This window comes from Lithobates pipiens, unplaced genomic scaffold, assembly GCF_037356315.1.
Source record: "Lithobates pipiens isolate NorthernLeopardFrog02 unplaced genomic scaffold, aLitPip1_a1.2 Scaffold_3, whole genome shotgun sequence".
Taxonomy (NCBI): Eukaryota; Metazoa; Chordata; class Amphibia; order Anura; family Ranidae; genus Lithobates; species Lithobates pipiens.
Window position 1 is genome coordinate 231,965,360 of NW_027507790.1, and position 15,982 is coordinate 231,981,341.

At 42.0% G+C, this 15,982-nt stretch overlaps 1 protein-coding gene across 1 annotated transcript in view; it reads left to right on the forward strand.

The window, feature by feature from the left end:
- The window catches only part of SLC45A2 (solute carrier family 45 member 2), a 191,010-nt gene that overhangs the window by 126,355 nt on the left and 48,673 nt on the right, over nucleotides 1–15,982 (forward strand). The window contains exons 4-5 of the mRNA XM_077462888.1: nucleotides 3,202–3,345; nucleotides 7,200–7,323. Coding sequence (XP_077319014.1) covers nucleotides 3,202–3,345; nucleotides 7,200–7,323 — 268 coding nt within the window. The remainder of the gene's footprint in view (nucleotides 1–3,201; nucleotides 3,346–7,199; nucleotides 7,324–15,982) is intronic.

Here is a 15,982-nt window from a genome sequence, read left to right on the forward strand (position 1 = left end):
ACTCAGTTTTCTCTCACCAGTTCCTTGAAGTTGCCTGTAAACTTCTCCTGCTATGTTTCTCCAGTATTACATATGCCAGAAGCTTGCTCCTCACCTCCCCACTCTGGTCTCAGCCTTTCAGGTCCCGAGTCTCCTCAATCCTCCGATCCAACCATCCAATAAAAGGCAGGGAAGGAACCGTCCCCCTTCACTGTTCCGCCCACCGCCGTCGGATCCCCATCAAGTCACAGTCTCCGCTGCACGGCGGAGTGGTAGGCGGAGGGGGGAGAGGGATGTCCGCTTGACTAGGCACCAATTTCCCGGACCATCATCCATCCATATGAGAGCAGGTGGGCTGGCGGGGAAAGACGCCGCTCATTGCGGTAGCCTGAAGATAGCATGGAGGGGAGTGCGAGGCACCGACTCACACACTCACACTCTCACACTCACACTCACACTCACACTCACACTCACACTCACACTCACACTCACACTCACACTCACACTCACACTCACACTCACACTCACACACACACTCACACACACACTCACACTCACACACACACTCACACACACACACACACACGCAGCCTCCTCCTCCTCCATCCGGTTACCGTACAGCTGAACAGCCCAGGCTCAATGAAAAGCTTAGCAATTCAATCAAATTCCAAAGAAATGCAACATATAAAAAAAGTGAAATTCTTCTTTATATAGTTATTATTAACACCTTTCATTGGCACGTCTATACACAGGAATGTTCTTTTTTTCTTTTTTTTTTTTTTTTTTCATAATCTAAACAGACATGTTTGTTCACCTATGCTATTAAAACTTTCTGTATAATTTTCTTCTTTCACACAATAATACAACTTTTTCAATAGCTTCCCACTGGTCTGAATTCCAAAACCCGCCATCCCCTGTGTGACCAAACCAAATCCATTGCCTTGCCCAAATGAAACACCATGCAGTTCTCACTGCAATAGTAAACCTTTAACCACCATTGTCCTCCTTCCTTTTTTTTTTTTTTTTTTTTTTTTTTTTTTTTTTTTTTTGGGGAAAGGCTTTTTTCCTGAAAATCAAGTGACTGTTCCTTCATATAAATTAATGTATTCATTATTATATATATATTAAGTCAGAAGGAGTACACCTTTCAAAAATATACTGTACATACAGATACACATCATAAAATTTAGAATATCATATAGTTTCATTTTATTTCAGTAATTAAATTCAAAAAGTGAAACATATATAACTCTGTGTGTAATGCATCTATATATTTTTAAAGCAGTTATTTATTTTAATGTTAATGATTATGGCTTACAGCTAGTGAAAACCCAAAATTCTGTAACACAGAAAATTTGAATATTACATAAAAACAAAAAAAAATGATTTTAAATACAGAAATGTTGGCTTACTGAAAAGTATATCCATGTACAGTATAGTATGCACTCAGTACGTGGTTGGGGCTCCTTTTGCATGAATTACTTTATCAATACAGTGTGTTATGGAGGCCATCAGCCTGTGACACTGCTGAGGTGTTATGGAAGCACAGGTTGCTTTGCTAGCAGCCTTCAGCTCTCCTGCATTGTTGGATCTGGTGTCTCATCTTCCTCTTGACAATAGCACACAGATTCTGTGATTCTGAGTTTGATGGCCAATCCAGCACAGTGATACCCTGATCATTAAACCATGTTTTGGTACTTTTGGCAGTGTGGGTAGATGCCAAGTTCTGCTGGAAAATGAAATCTGCATCTCCATAAAGCTGGTCAGCAGATGGAAGCATGAAGTGCTCTAGAATTTCCAGGTCAGTCGGCTGCGCTGACTTTGGACTTAATAAAACACAGTGGACCAACACTAGCAGATGACATGACGCCCCAAATCATCTCTGACTGGAAACTTCACACTGGACCTCATGCAACTTGTATTCTATGCCTCTCCACCCTTCCTCCAGACTCTGGGACCTTGATTTCCAAATTAAATGCAACATTTTCCACAGTGTGTAATGATTAGGGGAGCCGTGTCATCTGCTGGTGTTTGTCCACTGTGTTTATCAAGTCCAAAGTCAGCGCAGCCCTCTACCCGGAAATTCTAGCGCACTTCATGCTTCCTTCTGTTGACCAGCTTTATGTAGAGGCTGATTTTATTTTCCAGGAGGACGTGGCACCTGCCCACACTGCCAAAAGTACCAACACCTAGTTTAATCATCACGGTATCTCTGTGCTTGATTGGCCAGCAAACTCGCCTGACCTAAACCTCATAGAGAATCTGTGGGGTATTGTCAAGAGGGTGCTGCATTGATGCAGTAATGCATGCAAAAGGAGCCCCGACTAAGTATTGAGTGCATACTATACTGTACATGGGCATACTTTTCAGTGAGCCATTTCTGGTTTAAAAACCTTTTTTTTTTCCTGCTGGCCCTTGCCTCTCCTCCCCTCACCATCCTTTGCTTTCTCTTTTTCTTTTCCGCTTTTCTTCTTTTTTTTTAGTTTTTAAATTTTCTCTTCATTCCCTGTTCCTTTTCCTCTCCATTTCCTTTTCTGTTTCCTTTTTCTCCTTCTTTTGCTTGTCCTTTTCCTCCTTCTCCTTGTTCTTCTTCTGTCTCCTTTCACCTTTTCCATGTCCTTTCTGCTCCTTATTGTGGTTGCCAATAAAATGCACATAAAATTATAATGCATAAAATGTTAGTTAGAATGGAAGCTTGTATAATAAAATTATCCTCTTTTTTTTTTTTTTTTTTTTTTTCTTTTTTTTATCCGTTTGACTTAACAACTATCTTCACCTTTAGCTGGAATAATTTTATGCTTTTTCCAGGGGTATAGTAGAATAAATTGATAGACAGAATATAAAGCTTTTTCTATTCTACGGGGCAGACCTGGGTGATGCCATGCTGAGCAGAAGTGTGGATGGCTGACAATGAGGCTAACAAAATCCGTTTTTTTTTTTTTTTTTCATACATTGCATCTCCGTAGGGTTTTAGATATGTCATTTTTTTTTTCTTTGTAGACAAGGAAGACAGTTTAAGAGAACTTAAAGAAGCAAACCTTTCTAACTACAGAAATAATAAGTCAAGTGTGTTTGAGATTATTAAGAAAAAAGCTAGTGCAGTATTTGGTGTTATCATGATGGTACTTTTTACCATTGTGTATCTGAGTAGTGTATATATTTCTTTTAATAGCCTTTCAAGTTTCTTTCTTTTTAAATTCAATTTAATATTTTACATTTCAGGTGCAGAAACGAATGACCCTTAAGTCCCTGATTCGTGCTTTGCTAACAATGCCATCTCACTACCGATACCTATGTATTAGTCACCTAATTGGCTGGACAGCATTCCTTTCCAACATGCTATTCTTTACAGATTATATGGGGCAGGTAAGGTTCAAGGCTGTAAAAAATACTCATGAATTGCCTGTGACCAGTGCTAATATGCTAACATTTTAGGTACAATAAGATCTAGTTTTGCCTTTAGTTCTACTTTAACCTAGAATTACTGGTTCTTTGAAGGGAACCAGTCACTTGAACCGTGCATATACAGTACTGTGCAGGTGTAAATGCTATAAAGTAAGAATGCTTTCAAAAATAAAAATTTTATTTTTTAATGTTTTATCAATTTACAAAATGCAAAGTGAGCAAACAGAAGAAAGTTCCAAATGATATCAATATTTAGAACTCCTACCCTGTGGCTTCAAACCAGCATGAATTCTTATACTTGCACCCTTTTTGCACATGCACAAAATCAGGTATTTTTGTAGAATTAGGTGTATGATTAACCAATTGCCTGGGTGCTAATCATCAATTTCATATGTAGGTTGAAACTGTAACAGAAATAGCGGTGTAGGAGACTTAAAAGTGGGTGACAGACAGCCAAACCATGCTACTAAGATAAGGCTGTGGAAGTCCATTTCAGGTCACAGGTCATACATCATGGCAAGACTGGGCATAGCAACCAGACACAAATTGCTTGCTTCCCTTCAATATAAGATGATATCCAGCAGTGCCATGAGTACAGAACTGGTGGAAACCAGTGGGACTCAGGTACACCCATCTACTGTCTGTAGAAGTCTTCATGGAAGAATTGTGGCCAAAAATTCATACTGTCACGTACCTGGTAGAAGACTGAATTGACAAGGTTGACCTCTGTTGTATCTTTAGTCCAGGTCCCGCTGAAGGTAGGACAGAAGGAGCATGAGTGCTGACAGGAGATGTAGACTCAAAGGATCAGGCAGGGCATCGGGTCAATGATGCAGGATAGATCAACCAAAATGATAGGGGAACTCCACGTGAATCACAGGTTCTGGATGCGTGGCTTGTCAGAGCTCCCAGCAGGCTTGAAGCTGGAACACACTGTTACCATTGGAGCTGGGATGTGGAAAAAGCTAGGGAAAGCACTCAAGGATAACACAGAGCCAAACTGGAGACAGAAGCATAGTCAGAGGAGCAACCAGGTCCAAAACAAGCAGGCAATGAGGTACAGAAGCATCAGGTAGAGATGTGGTCAAGAGTAAGCCAAGGTCAGGAATGGATGAGCAGAAGCGTAGACAGGATCCATTCAATATCAGATCGGGTCAGCAACCAATATTATACAGGATACAAGCAGGACAAACCAGAACAGCTGAAGACTGGTCAGCACTGGGCACTGAGCATCCTTTTAAATAGTCTGTCTGGCGCCAATGAACACTGCGCATGGGCTCTTGTGTGTGCGTGCATTCATGCACACATGCCTACACACCAGAATACCATTCCATGAGCAATATCGTGTACATCTGTGCACCCAATGTGTCACAGTAGTTTCCTGACACATACCTGCAACATGGAAATGAGGCTAATCAACTCAACTATGGATGAAAACATAGGAACCAGGGTGCTGAAAAATTACAGCAGGTGCTCTGGTATGATAAATCAAAAAATCAGTTGTAGTAGGAGGTAGTTTGTTTGCTGAAGGGCTGGAGAGCAGTACAAGGAGTGTCTGCAGGCAACGGTGAAGCATGGTGGAGGTCCCTTGCAAGTTTGGGGCTCTATTTCTGCAAATAGAATTGGAGCTTTGGTCAGGATCATTGGTGTCCTCAACGCTGAGAAATACAGGCAGATATTTATCTGTCATGCCATACCATCAGAGAGGCATGTTTTTGGCTCCAAATTTATATCTGCAGCAGGATAACAACCCCAAACATACAGCCAATGTCATTAAGAATCATCTTCAGCATAAAGAACAAGGAGTCTCAAAAGTGATGGTTTTGTGCCCCACAGAGCCCTGATCTCATCATGGAGTCTGGAATTGCATGAAGAGACAAAAGGATTTGAGGCAGCTGACATCTACAGATCTGTGGTTAAGTTCTCCGTGATGTTTGGAACAACCTACCTGCTGAGTTCTTTCAAAAACTGTGCACATATGTACCTAGAAGAATTGATGCTGTCTTGAAGGCAAAGGGTGGTCACACCAAACATTGATTTTATTTGGATTTCTCTTCTGTTCATTTACTTTCCTTTTTGTTAATTGATAAAAACAAACTTATAACACTTCTATTTCTGAGCGCATTCTTCACTTTTTTTTTCACAAATGGCTAAAACTTTTGCAGAATAGTGTACATTTATCCTTTTTAGCCACCGATACATTATGCTGCATCAAGAGCACTAGATTTGTTTACATACAGTATTGCATCTTTTTCCTTGTACCAAGGCATATTCATAATAGAATGAGGTAGCAGGGGGCTTCATGCAAAGCTATGTGGCAGGTGAGGGTCCAGATGAAGATGGGAAAAACTGGCACAAGAGGGTTGCCTTAAGATAGGACTCCATCTTAAAATAAGAATGCCAGCTGTTGGCAGGCACATATCTCTATGTAAGGTGCCCAGAGTTTACTCTCTCTATATTTCTTCATTACTTTGGTGAATTATTCGTTTCAGAACCATGGTATGTTTTTATGTTTTAATGCTTTTTATTAGTATATAACAAGACTGTTCCATCCATGTAGAATTTGCATGTCAGTAAATACAGTGTTATGACCATAAAGATTCAGAATTAATCCAAACTGTGATTTGAGGTGCACACCCTAATGCAACCGGCTGTGCACACCTATGTTTATTGCACTCAGTGCAATAGCTTTAGCAGCACTGTAAAAATGATTGTAAGGCTGCCGAGATCACTTTTACAAGATTTGTACTAAAAAAGAAAAAAAAAAAGTGGTACCATTATCATTGTTTAACCGTGTAAAAAGCACAGAAAAATCGAATATTTTAACTGCTTTTTATATAAAAAGATTTGATTTTTAGTTGCAATTTGCCTTTGACAGCCCCCTCCCACCTTACATGTCATAGTCCTTGCCTATTATGAGAGTGTCTAATTACTTTCTGTGCTGGCCCAGCTTTTCCAATCCTCACCATACTACATAAGCATTTTTTTTATGTAGCTGCAAAGGGAAGGAGTGAAGTGGAATACTATAGATTACCGCTTGACAGTTCTGAGTCTGCTGAAGTTGCTGACATCCCATCCAAGATCCTAGTGTAGACATCCAAGCAAGTCTCGGGGCTTCTGGATGTCTACGCAAGGAGACTTTTACAGGTAAATGGCATTCAAAAACAAAAATGTAAAAGGAAAGATTTTCATTAATGCTATGGCAACAGGGACTTCTAAAGCTTGACAGACACAGCCCATTTGTCTGCATGACCTCTCGCACTGCAGACTGAAGATATTAGGAGACCCAGACAACATAGAGGGGGCCTACAAATCTTGGGCTAGGTTCACATCTGTGCGGATGTGAGAATGCAAAGCTCACAGGTTCCCGAAACCGTAGCACAAAATGCAGTGCTTTAAAGAAAATGCGTGGTGGTTCTATTAACACTTAATGGCACCCTCAGTGCGGCCACATTTTGAAAAAGGTGCAGGGACTTTTTCACTATAGGAAACAAAAGCACAGCATCCCATTCAAATGAATGAGATTGCTTTGCCTACGTAAATGTTGCACACAGAGCAGCATAGATGTGAACAAGGCCTTAGAAAAAGGTGTTTTTTTTTTTTTTTTTTTTAACAGTCCTATTAGGGATTTCTGAAGTCCATTGGCGGTGATGGATTTTCTCAGCCAATCACTGTTTCTCCCAAGAGGGGTCAGTGATGCTGGAGGCTAATAATGGGACAATTCTAGGTACTTCCTTTCGTAAAGGTTATCTGCTTTTTAAGTGAAAGTATCTCTGAAATAAAAGTCAAGTTATTCAATGTTTTTTCATTTTCAGATCGTTTACCATGGAAACCCATACGCACCTCATAACTCTACTGCTTACCTCATCTACGAGCGGGGGGTGGAGGTTGGCTGTTGGGGCATGTGCATCAATGCCATCTCATCCTCATTATACTCCTGTAAGTATTTTACACCAATTTACTGTACATCAATTTGCATCATTTTATCTTGGCAGAGAATGTTTTCTTTTTTTAAACTAGTTTTGAAGGAGTTATTGCAGAAATGAAATGTATTTCCATTTTTTTTTTTGCAGTCAAATTTGAAAAATCTGCACTATGAGGCAGATTTACTAAATCCGGAGCACTTGGAATCTGGTGCAGCTGTGCATGGTAGCCTGTCGGCTTTTAACTTCAGCTTGTTCAATTAAGCTATGACAATAAAACCTGGAAGCGGATTGGTTTCTATGCAGAGCGACACTAGATTTTGCGCTCTCCGGTTTTAGTAAATCGCCCCCTATATGTTTTTATGTGTTTGTATGTGTTCCCATTCACACTATTTTTAAATTACTACATTTCTTGGTGTTTCTTTAACCACTTGCCTACTGGGCACTTAAACACCCTTCCTGCCCAGACCAATTTTCAGCTTTCGGTGCTCTCACACTTTGAATGACAATTACTCAGTCATGCAACACTGTACCCAATATAATTTTTTGTCCTTTTTTCCCACAAATAGAGCTTTCTTTTGGTGGTATTTGCTCACCTCTGGGGTTTTTATTTTTTGCGCTATAAATGAAAAAAAGACCGAAAATTTTGAAAAAAATTTCTTTGTTTCTGTGACAAAATTATGCAAATTATTCATTTTTCGTCATAAATTTTGGCCAAAATTTATACTGCTACATATCTTTGGTAAAAATAACCCAAATTAGTGGATATTATTTGGTTTTTGAGAAAGTTAGAGAGTCTACAAGCTGTGGTGCGAATCATACAAAATTGATCACATCTGATGTACTGGTGGCCTATCTCACTTCTTGCGACCCGAACAAGCCAGGAAAGTACAAATACCCCCCAGATGACCACTTTTTGGAAAGTAGACATTCCAAGGTATTTAAGAGGCGTGGTGAGCTTTTTGACGTTGTAATTTTTTCCCACAATTCTTTGCAAAATTAAGATTTTTTTATTTATTAATTTTTTTCCACAAAATTGTCATTGTAATAGGTTATTTCTCTCACATGGCATGTGTATACCACAAATGACACCCCCAAAAAAATTCTGCTACTCCTCCTGAGTATTACAATACCACATGTGTGGGACTTTTTCACAGCCTGGCCACATAGAGAAGCCCAACATGCAGGGAGCACCGTCACATGTTCTAGGAGCATAAATTACACATCTAACTTGTTGACTACCTATTACACTTTTGAAGGCCCTGGAGCACCAGGACAATGACACGTGGCACTGATGACACTTATACGTGGCACTGATGGCAGATGGCACTTATACGTGACACTGATGACAGGTGGCACTAATACGTGGCACTGATGACAGATGGCACTAATACGTGGCACCGATGACGCGTGATACTGATGACAGATGGCACTGATAAGTGGCATTGATGACGCGTGGCATTGATGACACGTGGCACTGACGACAGGTGGCACTGGGGGAAGGTGGCTCTGGTGAGGATGGCACTGGGCGAGGATGGCACTGGGGGAGGCTGGCACTTTTTTCCCTTTTTTTTTTTTTTTTTTTTTTTTTTTTTTTTTTTTTTTTTACTTACGGCGGCTGCAGCCGTTGATCTCTCCCTTCTTACACGCTGTCTGTGTGAGGAGGGAGAACTCATATGTTTACATGTGAGATCATCTCACATTGGACACGCCGATTGCGCTGTAAACGGCCACTGTGATTGGCCGTTTACAGCGATCTGTGACTGGCTGTGTCCGAGGGACACGGGCAGCACAGAACTTTCCCAATGCGCGCTCGCGGGAGCACGCATTGCGGAAGTAAACAGGAGGCCGTTCAGGAACGGCCTCCTGGCAGTTAGCGTCCGCTCTGTAGCTTTATTTCGGCTATAGGGTGGGCACGAAGCGGTTAATGCGGTGTTCCACCCAAAAATAAATAAATAAAAGCCAGCAGCTACACATACTGCAGCTGCTGACATTCAACATTAGGACACTTACCTGTCTTGAGTCCCACGATATCGGCACCGCAGCTGATTTTTCCTTCAGCTGTCAGGTGCTGCCACCGCAGTTGCGGGTAAGGGAACCCGGCAGTGTAGCCTTTCCACTTCACTCCAGGAACCCTACTGTGCATGTGCAAGGCCCTGCGCCTCCCTCCTACTGCCCCCGGTGACAGGGAGAGGAGGAGGGAGCCCCGGGGTGATGTCACGAGCCGTGGCCTGTACTCCCGGAAGTGGGAACAGGATATCTGTCAAAGACAGGTATTCTGTCACCCTCCCCCCCCATCCCCGAAAGGTGACAGTTGTGGCACTGGAGGGGGAGAGGAGACAAATGAGCAGAAGTTCCACTTTGGGTGGAACTCCACTTTAAAGCAAACTTTTACATTGAACTTCAGATACAGCTTCTTTTGTTTAGAACTCACAATGTGCAACTAAGGGACCGCTTTTTTTAATTGCATTTAAGTACACCTAAAGGCATTTTTTTTTTTTTGGGTAGAGTAAGGGGGGGGGGGTAAAACACCTGTCTGTGTCCCATTGAAAGGGGGGTTCCCTTCACTTTCTGTCCCATAGCCAAAATAGGAAGTTAGAGGAAATCCCCCCCCCCCCCCCAAAGTAATGGCAATGCTTGGTTGTCCCCTTTGGAAGATTTCCCCTTTATTACTGTTCTGGTGTCAACCCAAAATTTGTGAGTTTTCTTTTATGGTAATACAAGACAAATAGAGTGGGAGGGAGTGAAAAAGAAAAGGTTTTCCCTTTTTTATGCAATGTACTACCTTAGCCTTGAGGATTTTTAACCCTTTAAAACAACATGCACATATTTAGATCTACAGCTGATGATTTGCTAGGACAGTAAAGCCAATGTTTAATTAAGGAGAGGGCTGGGAAATTCTTTTTACCATAAAGTCCAGCTCCACCCAAGAAGGGAAGCTCTGCTTGTTTGCTCCCCCCGCTGTCACATTTGGGACCTTTTGGAGGGGGGGAGGGGGGAGAGGGTAGGGAACCGGCTGTGAAGCCACAAGAAATGGCGGCGGCACAGCCCGAGAGCCAATTGAAAAATCAGCTGCGGTGCCGACATCGCGGGATCCCTGGACAGGTATGTGTCCTAGTATTTAAAGACAGTAGCTACACTATTTGTACAGTCATTTTTTTAGTGGGGGGGGGGGGGGGGGGCTGGAGCTCCTCTTTAAGGTGGTAGTAAAATTCAACATAAATTATTCCTAAAATCCTTCCCTCCCCCTCCTCCTACCTATCCTTCATACTCTGTATAAAAAAGCTTTGTATACTTACCTTTTTAATCTGGTCCTGTTTGGTCACTTAAGTCTGCAACTCCAACTCTGCCCTGTAAGGGAATGCTCATGAATTCCAGGAGCTGTGACAGCAACCATAGGCTCCTATGGCCCAGCTATTGATGCTCCCTCCTCTCCCCTGCAGCAACTGCTGACCGACACAGGGGAACCGGAGCTGCTGGATCCTGTGACTGGATTGGAGCTGATAGCTAATAGGTAAGTATCCTTCCTTTCTTTGCAGGATAGGTGGGGGAATTGGAGGCAGACATTTTTAAGAATGATTAGTTAGCCTTATCTTCCACGTTAAGGAAAAAGCTTGGTAGCAAGTAAAAGGTAAGTAACACTCTCTTTAAGTATTTTTTAAATTATGCTATGGAAATGGGGACATGTAAAAAAATATATATATATTTAAAGTAGGTGTTATCTCAGTTTGGCTGCGATTGTGGAAAAGCACATTAAAATGTATTTAACTCTTTCACTGCCAGAGCCATAGTTTTATATTTCTCACATTAATACTAAAATGCACATTTTGTAAATGAAAACACACTTAAAACCCCAACATGTTAATTTCTCTGTACATGATCACAATATTTTTGGTAAATGTGAAAAATGTAATTGTGTTGAGTAAATAGAAGCCAAATATGTCAACCCTCAAAATTGTGTGGGCCTACAAAATGGCCAAAAACTATGGTACACAATTCTGTCCTTTAAAAGCCTTAAAGAGGAAGTAAACCCTGATGAGTTTACTTCCTCTTTCATTCCCTGCAAAGGCAAAGCATAATGGACTACTATGCATCGCATGGTAGCCCATTATGTGTCACTTACCTGACACAGGAGCCAGCGATGTCACCGCTGTCCCCTGTAGTCAGGCGCATCCATCTGCTCGGTGGGTCTCGCTGCTCCGCCGCTGTCATTCGGAGAAGCCGCAATGACGTCACTCCCGCGCATGCACACGGGAGCCGAGACGCGCGGCATCTTCGTCATCGACGATGCTACGCTCAGTGCGATTGCGTGCCGCTGTCAACGGCGCATGCGCCGTAGACAGCGGTGCACCGTCTTCGGGCAAATATCTCCTAAACCGTATAGGTTTGGGAGATATTTCTTGGACCTACAGGTAAGCCTTAATCTAGGCTTACCTGTAGGTCAAAGTGGTTTGTAAGGGTTTACAACCACTTTAAAACCTCATTATGTAGCTTTATGTGTACATGATGACCCTAGAATTACTGCTCACACTCCAGCATGTGCAGCGACACATGTGGTGCAGTTATAATTTTTGTATGCATGTAATCCTGAGGCACGTGTTTTGTGCTCATAGCATATGTACAGGGGTTCAGGGGGCTCTTAAACTGTTCTGGGGCTTTTTTTTTTTTAAATTGTTTTTAAACTTACATTTTTTTTTAAACATTTTTAAATGTACCTTTTATTGCCATCACAAAGGGAATGAGAAATCTCCTATGTAATAGCATTGTGCCAAGTGTCTGGTTCTTTTAACCTCCTACCATCTACGCTATAGCTGAATGATGGCTACAGCGTGGACCTACTTTGCCGGGAGGCCGTTAAAAGACGTTCTCCCCTTTGCACGCTCCCCGCACTTTGCACGCGGTGCGCTCTGTGATCACTGACTCAATGAGATTCGGGTGATCACAGATCGGAGTAAGGGGCCAATCCCAGTCCCTTATTATGAGATCAGTTGTCAGCCAATGACAGCTGATCGCGTGATGTAAACCGAAGCTCGGTAATTCTTTTGTTGAAGTGACAATGGTCCAAAAGAGGAAGAGGCACAGCCGCCTCATCTGCGCCAACCAGTACCGCCTGCCAGTTCCCACCGTGCTATCAGTCAGTGCCCACCAGTGAATATCAGTGCCAATCAGTGCCACCCATCATGTTTTCAGAATTTTCGGTAATATTTAATTTTTTTTTTTTTAACAAAAAATAAAAAACCCAGAGGTGATCAAATACCACCAAAAGAAAGCTCTATTTGTGGGGAAAAATGCTGAATTTGGGTACAGTGTTGCATGACCACACAATTGTCATTCAAAGAGTGAGAAAGCTGAAAATTGGTCTGGCAGGAGGGGGGTTTAAGTGCCCAGTAAGCATGTGGTTAAAAAATACATTATTGGACTCAATCCCTGAGTCGGCTCCCTTTTTTGTTACTGGTTTTGCTGGTGGGCCCGAATCCTCTTCTGGCCAAAAACACCTTGGAGCTATGGATGCTGTAGGAATGATGTCAGTATTCTAAAAGATTCTGCAGCTCTGTTGGCCACACAGGACACATGGGCTAACCAGAACTTTGTGATCATATGACCATTTTACATTTAGACAGGAATTTTAGGAAAATATAGTGGTAGCGGTAGCGATTGGGAAGCAACATTTAACATATTGGGTTTTGTGCAGTCCTTTTTCTTGTGCTTCAAGTAGTATTTTCACAAGCTTTACAAAAGCAAATGCAATCCATCATTGGGTTCCAACACTGATGCCCCATACACACGAGCGGATTTTCCATCTGGGTAAAAACTTGGATGTTTTTTCCAATGGAATTCCACTCCAGCTTGGCTTGCATATGCACAGTCACTCAAGTTCTCTGAACTTTTGACCGTCAAGAACGCGGTGATGTACAACACTACAATGAGCTGAGAAAATTTAAGTGCAATGGTTTTCGAGCATGCATGCGTAGGAATTTTGCACATCGGAATTTGTACAGACGATCGGAATTTCCGATGGGAACTTTTTCCAACCGAAAAATGGAGAACCTGCTCTTAATCTTTGACTAGAATTCTGCCAGCAAAAGTCTGATTTAAAAAGATTAACAGCAGCCATTCATTTTTTGTTAGGATGTCTGAAATAGCTCAGGAAGGACTAACACCTGCATTCACAACTGATGAACAAAGTTCAATGTCCTTCACTGTCCATTACTGTCCTTGGATTTTTTGTTATTGTGTCTTTCTGAAGTCCTTTTCAGCATACATCTTACAAAACACTCTTTGATCTTGACTTGGACTGAAAGAAAGCTTTTAATCTCCATCGGTGCAATGATCCATCTTGACAGAGAGATTTGATAGATTCTGGGCTGGGTTTTCTTAAAGTGAGCCTACGGTTTCCTGCTGTAGTTCCAGTACAGAAGAGCCCAGCTCACATGCACTGATTGTAGTCATAGGAAAATTCATGGCAAAATGCAACACCACAAAGATGTGACTCACATGAATTTAAATCCAGATCAGTGCTGTGTTACGAATTGAAAGAATGTGAAGTAACTTTATTTTTAAATTTAATACTGTGTAGCATGCTCCTAGAATAAATCAAATTTTTTTTGTTTCCTCTATACACATCAGTGCGGTGTGTGATTTATTTTTGGCTGCTCTGGGTCCCACTTGCTGCAGGCTCGACTACTTCTGCCAGCCTTCTAGTGGATTCTAGAATGTAGTGGGTTGGAAGAGGAAGATCCTTGGCCTGAATAGTTATGTGGTTTCAACCAATCCCAGGAGCGAGAATGCTCACTAAGTGGCTGAGGAAGGCATACATGATTTTTGGGGGTTCTTGTCCAGAAGGAGAAAATCCCAGCCTGAGGGGCTGCTGCCCTTCTGGGCAGTTTAACTGAAGTCTGCAGGAGCTCATCGAGGTGCCAGCTCAGTAAGTTGCTGGAAATAGAGCTGTATCAATGAGGGTTCACTGAGGATCTGGTCTGCGGATTCACAGGTGAAATGTCTGGCCGATATTGCATGGAGGCATCCAAGTATACAGGGATATTGTGAGTTTAGGCCTTGTTGTAAGATCCTATTGACTGTCCACTGCTTTATCCTCCTGAGAAATTGCTCCAGTGCTGCTGTATTGGGACCTTCCTGTTGCTGGAGTCCTAGGAGTGTTTACTTCACTAGTCTTTGGCAAGAGGGAAGTTACCCTGTAGACAGAGTTTAACAAGCTAAAAAAGCACACAAGACACCCCCTTGCCCAGTCATTACATTGTGAGACTGAGCTGTTGTGTGCCTGGCTACCTTGTGTACCTGAAGGCGAAAAGAACCTGAGGCAAATCAGCTGGGCCCAACTGGAGTCTGCACTACAGCTGCAGTTGTCATTAGCCAGTATTGAGGGAAACTGTTATTGTGGTGCATTTGTTTTAAAGACCCTGTATCAGATACTATATTATGACACTGTATATAATGATACTATGTTGATCATCTATTTTTTTTGGGGGGGGGGGGGGATTATAAAAACGCCATGAGTGCTTGAGCAGTTGCAGCAAGGCCTTTAATAGACCACTATATACACCACTGTTATTTTTTCCCAACACACACACTGCCACTTTTGCAAGACAGTTTCCAGTCCTGCAGCTGCTGGCAGATTAAAATATGCGCTATAGCACTCCACATACTCCTATAAAAGGGACCAGCCAATCAGCATTTTTTGGCCAGGCTTTGAGGGTACGTAAATGTCCTACACCTATAGTAAGGGCGTGATTTATCTTTGGTCAAAGCTACACAGTTTGTTTTTATCTACAGACATTCCTTACCTGCATAGGCAGTTTTTTTTTGTAAAGCTGAACTGACCCTTTAACCACTTGTCGACCGGCTATATATGTTGGCAAAGTGTCACGTGTCCGCCATCAGTGGCTAGTGGGCCCACGGCCTCTGTCCGCCTGTGGCCCGAGATCATGCCACAGAGAGGCAGAATGGGGAGGTGCCTATGTAAACAAGGCATTTCCCTGTTCTGCGCCGCAACGTGACAGGGATCTTCTGTTCCCAGTGATAGAGATCACTGCTCTCGTTCATTCATACTCTAGTGAGCCCATCTTCCCTACAGAACACACTTAACCCCTTGATCGTCCCCTAGTGTTTAACCCCTTCCCTGCCAGTTTCAATTACACAGTGATCAGTGCATTTTTATAGGAACAATTGCTGTATAAATGTCAATGGTCCTAACATAGTGTCAAGTGTCCGATCTGTCCGCCGCAATGTTGCAGTCATGATAAAAATCGCAGATCGCCGCCATTATTAACAAAAAGAAATTATAATAAAAATGCCATAAATCTATCCCCTATTTTGTAGACATGATAACTTTTGGCAAACCAATCAATATACGCTTATTATGATTTTGGTTACCAAAAATATGTAGAAGAATACATATTGGCATAAACTGAGGAGGACATTTTTGTTTATTTATTTTTTTGGATATTTATTATAGCAAAAAGTAAAAAATATTGCTTTTTCTTAGAAATTGTTGCTCTTTTTTTGTTCATAGTGCAAAAAATAAAAACCACAGAAGCAATCAAATACCCCCAAAAGAAAGCTCTTTGTGGGGAAACAAAGGATGTCAATTTTGTTTGGGTACAACGTAGCACGACCACGCAATTGTCTGTTAAAGTGACGCAGTGCCGTATCACAAA